At 44.3% G+C, this 18,733-nt stretch overlaps 1 protein-coding gene across 1 annotated transcript; it reads right to left on the bottom strand.

The window, feature by feature from the left end:
* On the bottom strand, window positions 826–1,860 carry LOC110433859 (uncharacterized mitochondrial protein AtMg00810-like; the record flags this gene model as incomplete). The annotated part of the gene is made up of 1 exon (XM_021456733.1): window positions 826–1,860. A coding segment is annotated over one exon (1,035 nt), but the record flags the coding sequence as incomplete, so codon positions are not given.

The raw sequence follows: 18,733 nt of genomic DNA, 5'->3' as shown, positions 1-18,733 counted from the left end.
GTGACGCCTGGTGAGCACCGGACGCACTTCACCGGACGCAACAGGGATACTGTTCCTGCGTCCGGTGAGTGCAGTCTGGCGCACTGCACCGCACCGGACGCTCAGATGCAGCGTCCGGTGCATCGTCCGGTGCTCCTCTGAGCACTTTTTCAACTAAGCTCCACGCCCGACTTTGACCCAACCAAGTTCCATCTTCGAAAGCACACAACTAAACACCAAATGGAACTGGTATGAGTGACATCTCTCAAACCCTCAAGTTTTCACAAATAATTAGCCATAGGCTTAGTAGATTTTTTAAGAAAATAGTTCGAGAAAATCACCAAGGAGCATCGTATGGCCATAAAGCTAGGGGCTTGAATCATAATGAGCTTGGAATGCTCCCCCTATCTATGGACGAACACAGCGGATGCTCAATAAATAACCGAAAAAAAAAAAGATCAACTAACAAGAATGCATATGAAATGAGTTGTAGTGCAATTCTTGAAAATAAACTAATGCTTGTCAAGTTTGATCCAAGGTTAAGCTTTTTCACACACTCAAGGGGGTTATCTTAACCATGTTAGACAAGCCCTACATGCAATTTGAATTTTTAGTTTTAGCATGCATGATATGCAAAGCAAAAATTATTTACAAGATTCAACACACAACTTTTTATCTCTTAGTGAAGTTAGACATGTCAAGCACATTAAGTTCATTTCTCAACATACAAAACCTAGCTTCATCTAGGGGTTTTGTGAAGATATCCGCTAATTGATTTTCCGTTCCCACATTCTCTAGGGTTATGTCACCTTTAGCAACGTGATCCCTAAGAAAGTGGTGGCGGATGTCAATATGTTTTGTGCGGGTGTGTTGAACCGGGTTGTTTGCAAGTTTTACGGCACTTTCGTTGTCACACAACAAGGGTACTTTGTCTAGCACTACTCCATAGTCTAGCAAAGTTTGTTTCATATAGAGTATTTGTGCACAACAAGCACCGGCGGCTATGTATTCCGCCTCGGCCGTTGATAAGGCAACACTATTTTGTTTCTTTGACATCCAAGAGACAAGTGATCTACCTAGGAAATGGCACCCTCCGGATGTGCTTTTTCTATCAATCCGGCACCCGGCATAATCCGAATCGGAATAGCCTACAAGTTGGAATCTTGCACCTTTGGGATACCACAAGCCTAGGCAAGGTGTGTATTTTAGATACCTAAGAATTCTCTTGACCGCAATCAAGTGAGATTCCATAGGCATTGCTTGATACCTAGCACACATACACACACTAAACATTATATCGGGCCTAGATGCGGTGAGGTAGAGTAGACTTCCTATCATGGAACGATAGAGAGTCTTGTCAATAGGGTTACCTCCCTCATCCAAGTCGAGATGCCCATTTGATGCCATGGGAGTCTTGATTGGCTTGCAATCCATCATCTTGAATCTCTTGAGAAGATCTTGAGTATACTTCTCTTGAGAGATAAAGACCCCTTTCTTCATTTGCTTGACTTGAAATCCTAGGAAGAAGGATAGCTCGCCAATCATGGACATCTCAAACTCCTTGGACATCAAATCACCAAATTCCTTGCAAAAATCTTCATTAGTAGAGCCAAAAATAATATCATCAACATAAACTTGGCAAATGAAGATTTCCCCATTCATTTTCTTGGTGAAGAGTGTTGTGTCAACTTTCCCAATCTTGAAGCCCTTCTCAATGAGGAAGTCCCTAAGTCTCTCATACCAAGCTCTAGGAGCTTGCTTGAGACCATAGAGAGCCTTGGACAAACGGTAGACATGCTTGGGGTACCTAGGGTCTTCAAAACCGGGGGGTTGCTCAACATAGACAAGCTCATTAATATAGCCATTTAAAAAAGCACTTTTCACATCCATTTGAAATAATTTGATATCATGACTAGATGCATATGCAAGTAGGATACGGATTGCTTCAAGTCTTGCCACCGGTGCAAAGGTTTCACCGAAGTCAAGACCTTCCACTTGTGAAAAGCCTTTTGCCACAAGTCTTGCCTTGTTGCGCACCACTTTGCCTTGATCATCTTTCTTGTTGCGGAAGACCCACTTTGTTCCAATCACTCTTGCATCTTTGGGTCGCTCTTCAAGTGTCCATACTTGGTTGCGAGTGAAGTTATTTAACTCCTCTTGCATGGCCATGATCCAATCCGCATCACGAAGAGCTTCCTCTATAGTCTTTGGTTCATCTTCAAGAGACACAAAAGCGTGATGTTCAATAAATAAAGCATGTCTAGAACGAGTAGTTACACCACGTGATGGACTCCCGATGATGAGATCTTGAGAGTGATCTTGGAGGAGATGTGATGTTCTTCTTGGTGCCACTTGAGGAGTTGGTTGGGGAGCATCAACATCTTGTGCTTGTGCCACCGATTGCTCATGAGTGACTTGGGTGTCTTCATGAGCGTCTCTCACATCCTTGTCTTCATCTTGTGGACCTTGTGAGGTGGATGGTCGCTCAATGATTTGTACATCATCATCATCTTCTTTTGGCTTGATGTCTCCCACCGGCATGTTCTTCATGGCATCCCTCAATGGTTCACCACCTACATCATCAAGATTATCACTTGCTCCTTGGGAGCCATTAGTTTCATCAAATTCAACATCAAATGTTTCTTCAACCATCTTTGTGGCATGGTTGAAAACTCTATATGCTTTGGACTTTGATGAATAGCCAACCAAGTAGCCGATATCACATCTTCTTTGGAATTTTCCCAAGTGTTGGCGCTTCTTGTATATGTAGCACTTGCATCCAAACACTCTAAAGAATGAGACATCGGGCTTCTTCCCATTGAGCAACTCATAAGGTGTCTTCTCTAGGAACTTGTGAGGAAAGAGCCGGTTTGATGCATAGCATGCGGTGTTGATTGCCTCGGCCCACATCTTCTCCGAAGTGTTGTACTCATCTAGCATTGTTCTTGCCAAGGTGATCAATGTCCGGTTCTTTCTTTCTACAACCCCATTTTGTTGTGGTGTGTATGTTGAGGAGAACTCATGCTTGATTCCCACTTCATCACAATACTCTTCAATGTTGGTGTTGTCAAACTCTTTGCCATTGTCACTTCTAATTTTCTTGATCTTTACATCAAATTGATTTTGGGCATTCTTTGCAAATTTCTTGAATATTGATGCAACTTCGGCCTTGTCTTGCAAGAAGAATGTCCAAGTGTACCGTGAGTAATCATCAACTATGACCAAGCAATATTTGTTGCCTCCAAGACTAGCATATGTGGTTGGTCCGAACAAATCTATGTGAAGTAGCTCAAGCACTCTTGAAGTAGAGAGATAGGCTTTGGTTGGATGAGTGTTTGCAACTTGTTTGCCCGCTTGACATGCACTACAAAGCTTGTCCTTCTCAAATGTCACATCCTTCAAGCCTCTAATCAATTCTTTCTTCATCAACTTCTTGAGTGTGCCCATTCCAACATGTGCTAACCTTCTATGCCACAACCACCCAAGCGAAGTTTTGGTGAATAAGCAAGTTTTGACATCAACTTCATTTGATGAGAAATCAACTACATATAAGTTGTTGTGTCGGAAGCCTTTGAATATCACTTCATTGTCATCTTCCTTGGCCACAATTACTTCCTTCTTCTTGAATAGGCATTCAAATCCAAGATCACAAAGTTGTCCAACCGAGAGCAAGTTGAAACTCAAAGATTGCACATAGAGCACATTGGTGATGGAGTTGTCATTTGATATAGCAACTTTTCCTAGACCCTTGACTTTCCCTTTTGAATTGTCACCAAATGTGATCTTCTCTTGGTTGTCAACATCTTCATCAAGAGAGGTGAACATCCGGGGATCTCCGGTCATATGTTGAGTGCAACCACTATCAATTACCCAATGTGATCCACCGGTCTTGTAGTTCACCTACACACAAGAGATCAAGCTTGAGATTTAGGGACCCACATTTGCTTAGGGCCCTTGACCTTCTCAACTAGTTGCTTTGGCACCCAAATCTTCTTTGGCCTTTGCTTGTTTGGTGGCCCCATGAAGCTAACCTTGACCTTGCCACTCTTGTCTTTCCTTACAATGTAGTGAGCATTGAAGGCAAATGGTCTTGCATGCTTGGGCAAGGGTGGTGGTAGTGGTGCCTTGCACTCATGAGCAAAGTGTCCTTCTTGACCACACTCAAAACATCTCTTTGGCTTTGGCTTGCTTGCTTGATCATGAGTGGCTAGAGATTTGATGAGCTTTGTTTGATGAGCCTTATAGCCAATCCCACTTTTGTCCATCTTCATGACGGTGTTCATGAAAAGCTCACTTTGAAGGTCCTTCCCTTTAGTGAACTTTGCTAACCCCATGGTTAGATGTTCCTTCTCTTTCTTGAGCTTGTTGTTCTCTTGGGTTAGCTTCTTGATGATTGGGTCATTGTTGCTAGCTAACTCATCCAAGATGAATGTCTCATCTTCTTCTTGCTTGTCATACATCAAACCAAGCTTAATATATTGATTTTCTTCCTTGAGTAACTTGTTTTCATATGCAAGCTTCTTGTCTTGATCAAGTGACTCAATCACAATTGCCTTGTGCTTGGCTTGATCTTGCAACTCTTTCTTGAGCATGACAATTTCATCCTTGAGCTTGATAGTGTCCTCATAGTTCTCGGCCACTACCACTTTCTTGCCCTTGCAATCAACACATTTGCTTGTGCTCTCCACAAGTAAGTCATCACAAGATGTGGCTACATCAAGCTTAGCAACATTGTTAGTAGCAACATGTGTTTCATCAATTGCAAGTTCATAAGCAATCTCTAGGTTGTCATAGTTTGCTTTTAGAGTTGTTAGTTCTTCTTTCATTGCTCTATATCTAGTGATAAGCTCATCATGAACACTCTCAAGTTTATCATGTTTTTCTTTGAGCTCTTTTAGAGAGAGTTTGAGCTCCTTGAGCTTAGTGGTCATGATCTCATTTTGTTCTCTAAGCTCATCACTAGGGTTAAGCTTTGCTAGAAGTGTCTCATTTTCAAGTTCAAGCTTTTCATTTTCACATCTAGTCTTTCTTATGACTTTTGTGTATTTGTTAAGCAATTTTACAAGTTCATCATAAGAAGGTGATTCATATTCACTATCACTCTCACTACTTTCATCCTCACTTTGTACCTTCCGGTCACCCTTAGCCATAAGGCATAGATGTGTAGAGGATGTAGATGATGGTGAAGATGATGGTGATGGAGCATCAATGGCAATGGCGGCAACCTTTTCATCATCACTTTCATTGCCGGATGAATCACCACTTGAGCTTTCAATGTCGGTGAGCCAATCACCAACAATATAAGCCTTGCCATTCTTTTTCTTGTAGTGCTCCTTCTTCTTGCCACCTTTCTTCTTGTATTGCTTCTTGTCATTTTTCTCGTCATCACTTGAGTCATCTTGCTCTTTGTTCTTCTTCTTGTACTTGTCCTTCTTGGGCTTTGGACATTGATGAGCAAGATGACCAAGCTCACCACAATTGTAGCAATCCATCTCGGAGATGGGCTTCCTCTTGCTACTTGTGAAGAACTTCTTCTTCTTGGAGTCAAAATTGACTCCATTCTTGTTGAGCTTCTTCAACATTTTTGTGGTCCTTCTCACCATGAGGGCAATAGATGCATCATCATCACTTGAAGTTGATGACTCAACTTCAATCTTCTTGGCTTTGCTCTTGTGAGAAGCTTTGAGAGCCAAGTCCTTCTTTTCTTTCTTGGCCGATGAGGAGCCATCTTGAGGATTCATGTGCATGTACATCTCATGAGCATTGATCTTTCCCAATATGGTGGTTGGTGTAGCGGTGGAAAGATCGCCTTGATGAAGCACGGTTACTATGTGCCCATATTTCTCAATGGGAAGCACACATAGTATCTTCCTTGCTACATCCGCCGTACTCATTTGTGTAAGCCCGAGTCCATTTAGCTCCTCTACAATGACATTCAAGCGAGAATACATTTCATTAGCATTTTCTTTAGGAAGCATTTCAAAAGTATTAAGCTTGTTCATCACTAGGTGATACCGTTCCTCGCGTTCACTCTTAGTTCCCTCATGGAGCGCACAAAGTTCCTTCCAAAGTTCATTGGCGGTTTTGTGACTCCGAACACGGTTGAACACCTCTTTGCAAAGACCTCTAAAGATGTGGTTTTTGGCCTTTGCATTCCACTTCTCATTTTCTTGCTCTTGTGGAGTAAGAGCGGTGGCTCTTTCCGGAGGGGCAAACCCTTCGGTCGCGGCTTTTAGGCACTTTGTATCGCATGCCTCTAGGTATGACTCCATCCGTATTTTCCAATACGGGAAGTCATCCCCATCAAACATGGGTGGCGGTCCATCCCCGTTAGACATCTTTCTCTAGGCGGTGAAGCCTAAATAATGAGCACTAGGCTCCGATACCAATTGAAAGGATCAAGATGCCCAAGAGGGGGGGTGAATTGGGCTTCTCTAAAAATTTAAGCAACCTATGAGCTCCAATTCAACCCCTTGTGCCTAGTGAGACTTAGAGAGCTACCGAATAAAAAGTTTTGCAACCTAGTTCCAATCCTATTCTAGCATGGCAGTTCTAAGAATGTAAAAGCACAAAGTAAATGCTAGAAAGTAAAGGAGTAGTGGAAGAAAATGCTCGGCGATGTTTTGCCGAGGTATCGGAGAGTCGCCACTCTCCACTAGTCCTCGTTGGAGCACCCGCGCAAGGGTCTTGCTCCCCCTTGGTCCGCGCAAGGACCAAGTGCTCTTTACGGGCTGATTCTTCGACACTCCGTCGCGGTGAATCGCCCAAAACCGCTCACAAGCTTGACACGAGCCACCCACACGAACTTCGGGTGATCTTCGTGTCTCCAATCACCACCGAACCGTCTAGGTGATGGCGATCACCAAGAGTAACAAGCAAAGAACTCTCACTTGACCCAAACAAGGCACTAGAGAGTGGTGGATGCACACTTGACTCTTGGAACTCACTAGAGAAGGATTCTCTCAAGAAATCACTCCAATCTCAATCCTCTCTAGGCTCTTGCAACTCTCTTGCTCCACAACAAGTTTCTCTGATGTTCAAATGGGCAAGAGGACTCTCATGGACGAGGTGGAGGAGTATAAATACTATCCACCAAGTCCAAAGCTCGGCCAACCGTTTTTCACAGAAAACGGGGTCACCGGACGCACATTATGTTGCACCGGACGCACTGCACAGAGCGTCCGGTGCTGCATAACGGCTAACTGTACTTCGCTCTGACAGGTCACCGGACGCTAACTCTCAGCGTCCGGTGCAGCGTCCGGTGCTAAGGGAAAACTTACATGCTCCCTGCGCATGGGACCGGACGCTACCCTGTGCGTCCGGTGCTAGCGTCCGGTGCTCTGGGGAACTTTGCAAGCTCCCTGGGTAAGGGACCGGACGCTGCCCGGTGCGTCCGGTGCCAGCGTCCGGTGCCTAACCCTAAGCACCAACCTGTTCCGACAGCTAAGGACCTCACCGGACGCACTCACAGAGCGTCCGGTGCAGCGTCCGGTGCCCCTTTGGGCACCCAAACTTCATCGAAACGTGAACGCTCCAACACGAAGTTTGTTCCTCTCGATCTAAGGACTATCTCTGAGCTGCCTAGTGCTAGGTTTACCAAGTGTGCACCACACCTAAACCTAAAGCCTTGCCTAAGTCAAGCTACTAGATCAAAGCCCCTCTTAATAGTACGGTCAAAAGAGAACAAAGTCCTAAACTACTCTAAGTGCCCTTCTTCACCATATGGCACTTAGACCTAGTCTAGTCTCGACGATGTCCATCCATCCTTTGAAAACCGAAACGATTTCCACTATTAAGTTGGCATGTACGTCCCTGTCCATCGAGTACTTATTTACCATGACCTTACCTATGACTTTGCCTCTGCAAAACACACGTTAGTCATAGTAACCAACAATGTCATTAATCACCGAAATCTCTTAAGGGCCTAGATGCTCTTTCAGTCGCCTAATCATGTTATTCCATCGGCCGAAGAATTAAAGAAGATGAAATACTGCAAGTGGCACAATGCAACCTCTCACAGCACCAATGATTGCAAGGTTTTTAGGCAACAGCTGCAATCGGATATAGAATCTGGGAGAATCAAGTTTGATAATTCCAAAGCTCAGAAGCCAATGAAAATCGATCAACATCATTTCCCAACAAATATGTTGGATTCTAAGGGAAAGACTAAGGTCTTGACGTTGGAAGCAGCTGAAAGGAGTGCATCGGTAGATCCTCAGCATCAAATTACTACTGCCGATGCCAAAGGAAAGAGTTTGATCCAGGAAGGAAATAGCTCAAGAAGGCCTCCCCGATCTGGCATTGTGATAACTCATAGAAGGCATCGGGAGACTTGGCAGCAACGTGAGGATCGGTATCGGCGCCAGCAGGAGGATTATCGTCGGGAAGAAGAAAGACGCCACAGGAGTGGAATCGGCACAAGGATCTTTGGAACTGCCCGTTCTTTATTCATTGCTGGGAGCAGAACATTAGATTACCCACTGTTAGAGATTGCCCTGAATGCAATGGTTATGATCGATATGATAGATCCGATCGACGCTATCAAGATGATGATCGTCGTTTTAATGGGCCGATTAGGGGGAGAGCGTCAGTTCATGATCGGTTGGGGGGCAGACTCAGTGTACATGATAGGCTTGGTGATCGTGTTGAATATTTTCCAGGAACCAGGAAGAACTTGAGGATATGGCCAATGCACGAGTTCCCGATGAGTTCATATTTTGTAGGGACGCTAATACTTATCGGATGGAGTCAAGGGAAAGTCGTCGCCCATCGGCAAGACAGTCACAACTTCCTCCATGGTGTCCAGAGGGGTTGACTAGGACACAGAAAAGGAGGCTGCAGCGCGAAAGACGAGAAGAGCTAAGGAAGGGCGAGAACTCTAGCCAGTCTGGGGATCAGCAACAACCGGATCATAAGGGTAAAGGGCCATCGGCAGATGTTAACATGGTATTTATGTTGCCGATGGAGTTCCTTGCACCACCCAATGATGAGGAGGAGCTGGGGTTTTCAGACCAGATAGCTCAGTTGGCTCTGGATCCGATGACGGCTATCTTTGAAAAGCCTGCTAACAATGAAAAGCAGCATCTTAAAGCTCTGTTTGTCAAAGGAAGAGTTGATGGTCAGCCAATAACCAAGATATTAATTGATGGTGGAGCTGTTATCAACATCATGTCGTATGCAGTCTATCGGAAGCTTGGAAAAGGAGATCAAGATTTGACCAAGACCGATATGATGCTGAAAGACTTTGAAGGAAATGTGTCTCCGGTTAAGGGGGCAATATGAGTCGAGTTGACCATCGGCAGCAAAACCTTGCCGACGACTTTCTTTGTGATCAGTGGAAAATGTGCTTATAATTTGCTGCTAGGGAGAGATTGGATTCATGACAATTGTTGTATCCCATCAACAATGCACCAATGCTTGGTTCAGTGGGTAGGCGATAAGATTGAGATTGTCCCGGGAGATTCTTCTTATGTCATTGCATCGGCAGAAGCGGACACTTATGAAAAGACCAGATGCATCTCGGGAGAAATTTGGGAGAAGGATTTCCTCAAAGTTGTCGATTTTGAAATTCCACCGATCCAAGCAGTCGGTTCTGATGAGGAGTTTTAATGGATAGGTTCGCCGATGATGGAAAATTAGGCCAGGGGTTCACATTGGCCGATGATTTGGTAGAGGTAGACATAGGTAGTGGTGATAAGCCTAGACCTACTTTTATTAGTGCTAAGTAAAATTCCGAGTGTAAGCAGCAGTTAACCGATTTGTCAAAGGAATATAAAGATTGCTTTGCTTGGGATTATACTAAGATGCCTGGTTTAGACCGATCGATTGTTAAACATCGGTTACCCATCAAGTCTGGATTTCGGCCACATCAACAGCCAGCTCGCCGATGTAATCCTAATATTCTTCCTGGTATTAAGGCCGAAATAACCAAACTTATCGAAGCTAAATTTATTCGGCAGTGTCGGTATGCCGAGTGGATTTCCAATGTTGTTCCAGTTTACAAGAAAAATGGGAAGCTTCGAGTTTGCATTGATTTCAGGAATCTTAATAAAGCTACACCGATGGATGGTTACCCAATGCCAGTTGCCGATTTACTAGTTGATACTGCGGCTGGGCATCGGATCATAAGTTTTATGGATGGCAATGCAGGATATAATCAAATATTCATGGCTGAAGAAGATATTCCAAAGACTGCATTTAGATGTTCTGGTCATGTTGGGTTGTTTGAATGGATAGCCATGACCTTTGGTTTGAAAAATGCTGGTGCTACTTATCAGAGGGCTATGAATTTTATCTTTCATGAATTCATCGGCAAGCTGGTGGAAATTTATATTGATGATGTGGTGGTTAAGTCTGGAGATTTCACAAAGCATCTTGCCGATTTGCGAAAGGTGTTGGAATGCACAAGGAAACATGGTTTAAAGATGAATCTCAATAAGTGTGCATTTGGTGTATCGGCAGGGCAGTTTCTTGGTTTCATGGTGCATCAGAGAGGAATTGAAATTAGTAGAAGATCTATTGATGCTATCAACAAAATTGTTGCTCCCACAAACAAAACTGAGCTCCAATCCTTGATCGGCAAGGTAAATTTTATCAGGCAGTTTATATCTAATTTGTCTGGTAAAATTCGTGCTTTCAGTCCTTTGCTTAAATTGAAAGCCGATCAAGAGTTCATATGGGGGAAAGAGCAACAGTTGGCTTTGGATGAAATCAAGAGTTACTTGGTAAATCCTCCAGTTTTGATTCCACCTCAGCAAGGAAAGCCCTTCAGATTATACTTATTACCGATGGGATGGTCATCGGTTCGGCTTTAATCCAAGAATTTGAAGGGAAAGTGCGAGTGATTTACTAATTAAGTAGAAGACTGATTGATGCTGAGACTAGGTATTCGGCTATTGAAAAATTATGTTTATGCCTATATTTCTCCTGCATTAAGTTGAGGCATTATTTACTATCGGCCGAATGCACTGTCATATGCAAAGATGATGTGGTCCGGTATATGCTATCCATGCCGATCATGAGTGGTCGGATCCGTAAGTGGATTTTGGCACTGTCGGAATTTGATCTGCGTTACGAATCGGCTAAAGCGGTTAAAGGACAGATTATGGCCGATTTTGTGACTCAACATCGCGGTGCAGTGGAAAATTGGAAATTGTGCCTTGGACGCTATTCTTTGATGGATCCACTTGTGACCGGGGGGCAGGAATCGGTGTAGTGTTAATTTCCCCTCAGGGAAGGAAGTATGAGTTCTCTCTGCCGATTGTTGCCACGTCAACAAATAATCAAGCCGAGTATCAAGCTTTAATCAAGGGGCTAGAGTTGTTAAGAGAAGTTCATGCTGATGCTGTTGAAATCTTCGGGGATTCTATACTGGTTATAAATCAATTGGCTGGGAGTTATGAATGCCGAAGTGAAGTCCTGATAACTTATTACGAAAATAGTATGCAGTTGTTAAGGGAATTCAAAGATTTCCGATCAGAGCATGTTCCTCGGTTGCATAATGAAGAGGCTAATCGGTTGGCTCAGCATGCCTCAGGATATCAACCCATATTGAATACGTTATCGGCAATGAATGCCGATGATTGGAGAAAAGAAATCATTGATTATTTAAAGGATCCATCTAAGAAGTTTGAGAGGCGTGTTCGGTTTCAAGCTACCAAGTATGTGCTCCTCGAGGATGAATTATATTATCGAACAATCGATGGAGTTCTTCTCAAATGCTTAGGCGATGATGAAGCTAAAAGTTTGATGGGAGAGATCCATGAAGGAGTGTGTGGAGCACATTAGTCGGCTTTTAAGATGAAGTGGATGATCAGGAGAAATGGGTATTATTGGCCAACCGTACTTGAAGATTGCTTTAAATATTTCAAGGGGTGTTAGGGATGTCAGAAATTCGGCAATATTCAAAGGGCACCCGCATCGGCCATGAATCCCATTATTAAACCTTGGCCATTCCGGGGATGGGCTATCGATTTGATCGGGCAGATTTATCCAACTTCTAGCAAAGAGCACAAGTTCATCTTGGTCGCTACTGATTATTTTACCAAGTGGGTTGAAGCTATTCCTTTGAAGAAAGTCACATCGGCCAACATGATTGATTTTGTAAAGGAGCATATTATTTACTGATTTGGTATTCCTCAAACGATTACCACCGATCAGGGTACTATATTCACATCGGGCGAGTTTGATGAATTTGCAATCGGTATGGAAATTAAGGTGTTGAATTCTTCTCCTTATTATGCTCAAGCTAATGGGCAGGCCGAAGCGTCTAACAAAGCAATCATCAAACTTATTAAATGGAAGATTGAAGAGAATCCTAGGAGGTGGCATACATTGTTGAATGAAGCTTTATGGTCATATCGGATGACTTGTCATGGGTCGACTAAGGTTTCGCCTTATTAGTTGGTGTATGGACATGATGCAGTGCTACCTTGGCAAATTAAGACTGGATCTAGGCGACTATCTTTTGAAGATCAATTGACTGTCGATGACTATGCTACTTTGATGACAAACGAACTGGATGATTTAGCAGGGCATCGGCTGAGGGCTTTGATAAGCATAGAAGAAAATAAAAAGAGAGTTGCCAGATGGTATGATAAGAAAGTAAAGGATAAGGTGTTTGCCGATGGAGACTTTGTGTGGAAATTAATTTTACCGATCGGGACTAAAAGTTCAAAATTTGGGAAGTGGTCTCCTAATTGGGAAGGTCCCTATCGGATAAATCGATCTGCTCCTGGCAATGCCTATATTTTAGAAACTCTCGAAGGAGTTGAATTTCCTAGAGCATTGAATGGCAAATATCTAAAGAAATATTACCCAAGCATATGGGTCGATGCATAAAAGTTTAAGTGCCGATAACACTCCTATCGGCTGGATTAAAGTGTATCTGGGGTCGGACTTAATGTCTTAAAAAGGTGCCAATAACAGTCCTATCGGCTGGACCAAAATGATCAGGAGCATTTAAAAGAAAAGAACAGGACATGCCACAGATGAAGAGTTTATATGTTTAGCAGAGCCTGGATCGTCGATATAGCGCGCGGACGAATCTGATCAGCTTCTTCTATCTCCATGTCTTCATCGATAGAGCCCTCCACTGGCTGCAGTTTCTTCTTCATCTGCAGTGCCTTGCGAGCTTGGATGTTTCGCTCCTGTTCAAGGGTCTTGATTGCTTCAGGCAGTTGGCTTTCTTCCTGTTGAGCTTGGGACAGAGTTTCTTCCACTTGTTTGAGTTCTGCCAACAGGGCTTCTCTCTTTGCTGATAGATCAGAGATCTTTTGCTTCAGCACGTCTCCTGAGGATTTCAGAATCCCGATGCTCTTGTGCTTTTCATCGGCAAGGAGTTTTACTTTCATCATCTCTTCTGAGAGCTGGGGCATGAGTAGCTCTATCGGCAAGGCGCTGAACAGCCTTTTGATACTGAAGCTGTCGACTCTCCAAGTGAGCAGCCTTGAAGAGGATCTCTTCAGCATCGATAGGAATTTGGCCTCTAAGAGTCTTGAACAGGGCTTTGGCCGGATCGGAGTCATCAACCAATTGGGCCGTGTCTTGATGAAGGAGGGCCGACAAATCTTCCAACTTTACTCTAATCTCTCTGCCGATGAGATTCCAACCGCTCGAGAAGAACTTGCTTCCTCGCCTTCATCCTCAGAGATTTCGATGGCGAAGGAAAATAAGCTGTCGGGAGAATCCTGTTCGTGAAAAGGAAGACAAAATAAGTTATTTTATGATCAAGTACTGATGACAATAAAGATAGAGATCGGGTAACTGACTTGTTTCAGAGCTATCTCTCGCCTCTGACTAAATGAGGCCGATGGAACCACAGGCGGATCGGCTGGAATCGCTAATGAAACTATGTCAGCTGAAAAATTGACACAAATGATTAATGAAGTGGAAAAATAGGTTCATCGGCAATAAATAGAAAGTATGTTACATTGAGGGGGTGCAGTACTGGTCTGGATCGAGGAGACTACCGATGCTATGATTGAGCTCACTGGATCGGTGATCTGCTCGTGTACATCAGCCGATGTTTCTTCTGGATGAAGTTCTTCTGGCTGGGGCTCTTCTTGTGGTTGAGGGGGAGATGGTACTTGCTGTGTCTGGGCTTCTGGAGAAGAAGAGGATGATTCTACTGGGATCGGAGACCTTGGGGGAGGAGGAGGCGTTGCTATTCTCTGGCGCTTCGCTTGTGATCTGGTGCTCTTGGAACCTTTTCTCTTCGGTTGACTAGACTGGGGGGCATCGGCAGTCGTACTTCTGGTCTTTGCCGATGTACCGGTATGCTGATACAACAATGAAAAGTTTATGAGTACAAGTGTAACAGGTATAAGAATGGAATCAGTATGAGTTGAACAATTCGAAAATTTACCTTGAAGGCTTGTGCTAAGGCAGTGGCAGCTACCGATGGGGATGTCTTCGTCCGCTTGGTGGTAACTTTCTTGAGACGCACACCCCGATGCATTATAGCAGCCAAGGTTGGAGCGTTGTTGCCGATCAAAGAGATCGGGCCCGATGGAAGGAGTTCAATCGGCCTACCACTCCTGCTGACTAATGGTGGCGCATCATCGACCTGTATACAAGAAAGAAACTAAGTTACCGGTGGAAAATGAAAGTGAAAGGATTGAAGCATCAGTTTAAAGTACTTACAGTATTGTCAGGGACTTTGTATTTGGGGTCGATCATGCCACGGTATGCGAGAGCCGATCTGCAGAATAGATGCTCTTTCCATTCTTCCCACCACTGTTTGTATGAAGAGAGCTGGGATCCAAGCCGATAGATCGACATCTGTATCGGCGTTTGGTGGAAGTTGAGCTACCCTGATCCATTCTAGATTGCTGGTGATGGTCTCCCTCGGCTTTATCACATCGGCGTAGCAAAGTGCAATCGGCAGTTCGCCGAAAGCTAGTTGGTGAGCTAGTGCTAATGGGTTATAAAACTTATAGGTCAGATTGGAGGCTTTCCCACTACCAAAGAAGTTCACTGGTATGGCTCTTGGGGTGATAATTGCCATCATCACATCACGGTCCTTGTTGAGAGCATCATTGAAGGGGTGGAAAGTCAAAGGGAATCTAGTGTTTGGATCTTCAAAAGGCATCCATGCCCGCTGTTCTCTGGTCAGACCCTTGTATAGAGTTTGAAAGAATTGGCTAACCTGGTCTTTGTTACCACCAGTGCCAGGTAAGACTATGGCCGCTTCGCCAAAGTTCAAGGGAGAACGAGTTGCCGATTCTTCTTCATCCAGTTCATAATCTTCGGCTATGTCCCTGGGGAAGCGTTGTGCAAAGAGGTCGAATTCGAGGCGCTTGTGCATGTGGAGATTAAGCCACATGTTGATGAACCACCAAGGACCCCCTAAGTTGCCGATGGGTTGGCCGAGCAGGAGTTTCCTGGCTACTTGGTGAAGGAGGTGATAAGCCGAGCCGAGCAAGTATCGGCCAAGGGGAAATCGGCCGCCATCGGCTAGTCTTTCTGCTGCCGATAAGTAAACAGAAGTTGGTCCTGCTGATCGGCCACAGAATACAAATTTATCTAGCCACATATTCAGAAAAGTGGTCTGTTCTTTTGCATTGACAGGACCTGTTCTTCGGTACTTCTGGATGTACCCGGACCAACCGCCGATAGCGCGAGTTTCTACCTTAGCACTGGGTTTGGTGTCGAACAGGTGGCTGTTATCGACAGTGGATATATCTAAGCCGGTGAGCATAAGTACATCGGCAAGTGTAGGAGAGGCAGGGTCATGGCTGAACACAAAAGCATTGAGTGTGTCTGACCAAAAGTATGAAGCAGCGATCAGCAGTGACTCATTCCTCTCCATATCGGCAAGGGACAACCTAATGCACTGGTATAATTTCCGCTCGCTCCATTGAACCTCATTCGAGTGGCTGACTTTCAGGAACCAATCCTTCCATCCCTTGGTAGGACTGGGCCAGGAACGGAAGGCATCTTTCCATAGATCTAGGGAAAAGTTTTTGGCTCTAAAGGAAACTCTGTTTGTCTCTGCGTTTATTATGTCAGTGGGATCTGGGTTTCCTAGCGGACCAAGACACTGGAGATGGGGTTGATCGGTAGGAATAACGATCTTTTCGGCCAAATCCTATAAGTTTTTGAGGATAAAAGAGAGAACAAAAAGAAAAAGGAGTATTCAGTAAAAGAAATCGCGGATGAACAGGAGCACAATAGAGGTGCGGAAAAGAAGGTGGTAAACTGACCTGAGGCACGATGAAGTTGATGGCCATTTTCTCGCAAGAAAGAGGGTTGAACACTTGGGGGATTGGTGAAGAAAGCCTTCGTTGAAGTTCTTGGAAACCTCAGATGGTGCCGCCGCCGTGAAAGTGGATTTTGGGCTGTAGAGTGACAAGATGGAGAACGAGTACCAGAGAAGGAAGTATTTATAGGACAAAACGGGCAAGGGCAAATCTGACTTATCTATTTGCCGCATCCATGAAATCCGAGGGTACTCAGGTGGATATAGTAACTGTTCGCACGGTAATCAATGGATTGCGCAGGTGATTTGACAGCAAGCGGTTATGATTTTGGAGATATTTCACTGTACAAGATCTCCTGGTCGGTCCATCGGCAGTTCCCTCTAACGGTAATATTGCCGATGGGCGCATAAAGTGGAGAGATTTGGTTCGGGAGGTTGAGGAATTCGAGGAATATGCAAGAGAATCGGGACAAGGTTGTTCGGATTTGACGAACGGTTACCAAATTGGGAGAATTAATTGCGGAAAGGCATCATTACTGCAGAGAATTTCGGAGCATTAATGATTTTATACTCCGAAATTGGGGGGCATGTGTTGACACTGTTTTTGGACACGTACCCGGGGATCGGTAAAGTATAGATCGGCAGATGGAGTAATGGTAACTAGTCTGCAGGGAAGTTGCCGATAAGGGTGGTTGCCGATGAAGAGATAGTTGAATGTGACTAAGTCCAGAGGTGGTGACGTGTTCGTGCCGATGATCAGTATTAGTGGTTGCCGATGGCCATAACAGGAGGTCTGCCGATGACTCTGAAGGAAAGCGTGGAGATTGCCGATTGTTCTGTGGCAGTGTCCCGGTCGGTTACAAAGGGATAGTTTTATGTTTTCCTTAGTTATTTAAATTCGTTTTGTATACAGATTCCGTTTAATTTGGAATTTGAGTCCTAGTCGTGTCTGATTGTAGCTCTATGAGCAGGGTATAAATGTAGACCCTAGTGCCTTGTAATGAAGAATCGATCAATCAATCAAACACAAGTTTTTACTCATATTCCAGCATCTACTTTTTCGACGACTTCGTCATATTTTCTTTTTATTATTACGAGTTCTTAGGAATTCGTCGACTTAAGCTCGGCGTGTTCTCAAGTTCCGCGTGATCACCTCTTGGCCGTGACATCCGGGCGCATCGCTGTTGTCGGGACCAAAGTGGTCGAGTTACCACCTTTGTCGATTGAAAGGTCAAATCGGCTGGCACGCCTTAACTTTTAAATCGGGTATTAGCCATTTGTGTTTGCAGATCAGTTTTGCATCAACAATGAGCTAATATGACGTGTCCAACCATGATGTCTAATTTTAAAACAAAGTGGTATACAAGTTACAACAATACATATCAAGGTAGTACGGAATTCGATTCCAAAAACGTATTAGAGTAGATAATGTAACTATTACATAAATCTCCTAATTGCAAGTTGTCGAGGTTGTCCATGTAACCACTTAGAAAGTTGTACATCCCGATGCAACGCACGGGCATATTTTCCTAGTAAATATAAAAACACTAAATGATATGCTATAGTCAGTAACATAGCAGTAGCCCAGTGGTAGGCACTCGGCTCTTCGAAAGAGGGGAAGGAGAGGTTTGAATCCTTCGAACGGCAACGCCAAAAGAACATTTTGTACATTTTCATAAACTGCCTGGTGGGTTCCACCATCCCAAATACACAGGTACGTCCCACCTCTATTTATTTAATATTATATATATCCACGTAGGATTATTCGGGATTGATGTGGACGTCCACATCAGCGCCTTGTTGGATGCTTTACCTGTGAGCAAACCAAGTTGTCCGTCATAAATTCACAACTACGTTGTCAAAATACCCTGTGGCGTTCAATCGTCATAATTGTATCACACCCATGGCATAAACAATATAATTATGTGATGATTGCTGAAAAGGTTATAAAAAACCTCATGTAAAGCACTATTTCTTGTAGTGTGGATATCGGTCCGAATTTTCTAAATTATCGGGATTTGGTCCAATTTTTGGTGGCCTATAAATCCCAAAACCTTGGATCCTATCCGATGATTTCAGGTCGCCGTAGCTCTGGCTTAGGTGAGATGTGCCGATATATATCTGGACACTGAATTACTGTACCCTTAAGCAACATTTTTGCCGAATGAAGTCTAGGAAACGAGCCGGTCGGTCCACTTTTATTTGAGCGAGAGAAAAAGGAATAATAAAAAAGGAAACCAGACGATTTCAGAGGGAGAGAAAGGAAAGAAATCAAGCCGTGCGCGTCGTGAATCCTGTCAGGTCGGACTCCCCTCTTCCTCGCTGGACCCTCTTTCCCGTATCGAACTCGAGCTCGTTCCTTCGCCGATGCAGCCAACTCCGTAGGTCACCCGGCCTCAGCCTACTATAAAAGACAACCTGCCGCGGCGGCACCCAACCAACCGCATCCAGTACTCCCACACGGACACGGCACGGACGAACGGCTCGCGCGCAGCCTTCTTCTCCTCTGCAAGAAACGAGACGCGAGGAAGCGAAGAGGGCGATCGACATCCG

The sequence above is a fragment of the Sorghum bicolor genome, chromosome 3 (genome assembly GCF_000003195.3).
Source record: "Sorghum bicolor cultivar BTx623 chromosome 3, Sorghum_bicolor_NCBIv3, whole genome shotgun sequence".
In the NCBI taxonomy this organism is placed as follows: Eukaryota; Viridiplantae; Streptophyta; class Magnoliopsida; order Poales; family Poaceae; genus Sorghum; species Sorghum bicolor.
The sequence above is the reverse complement of the archived record's forward strand: the minus strand, read 5'-3'. Positions and strand labels throughout refer to the sequence as shown.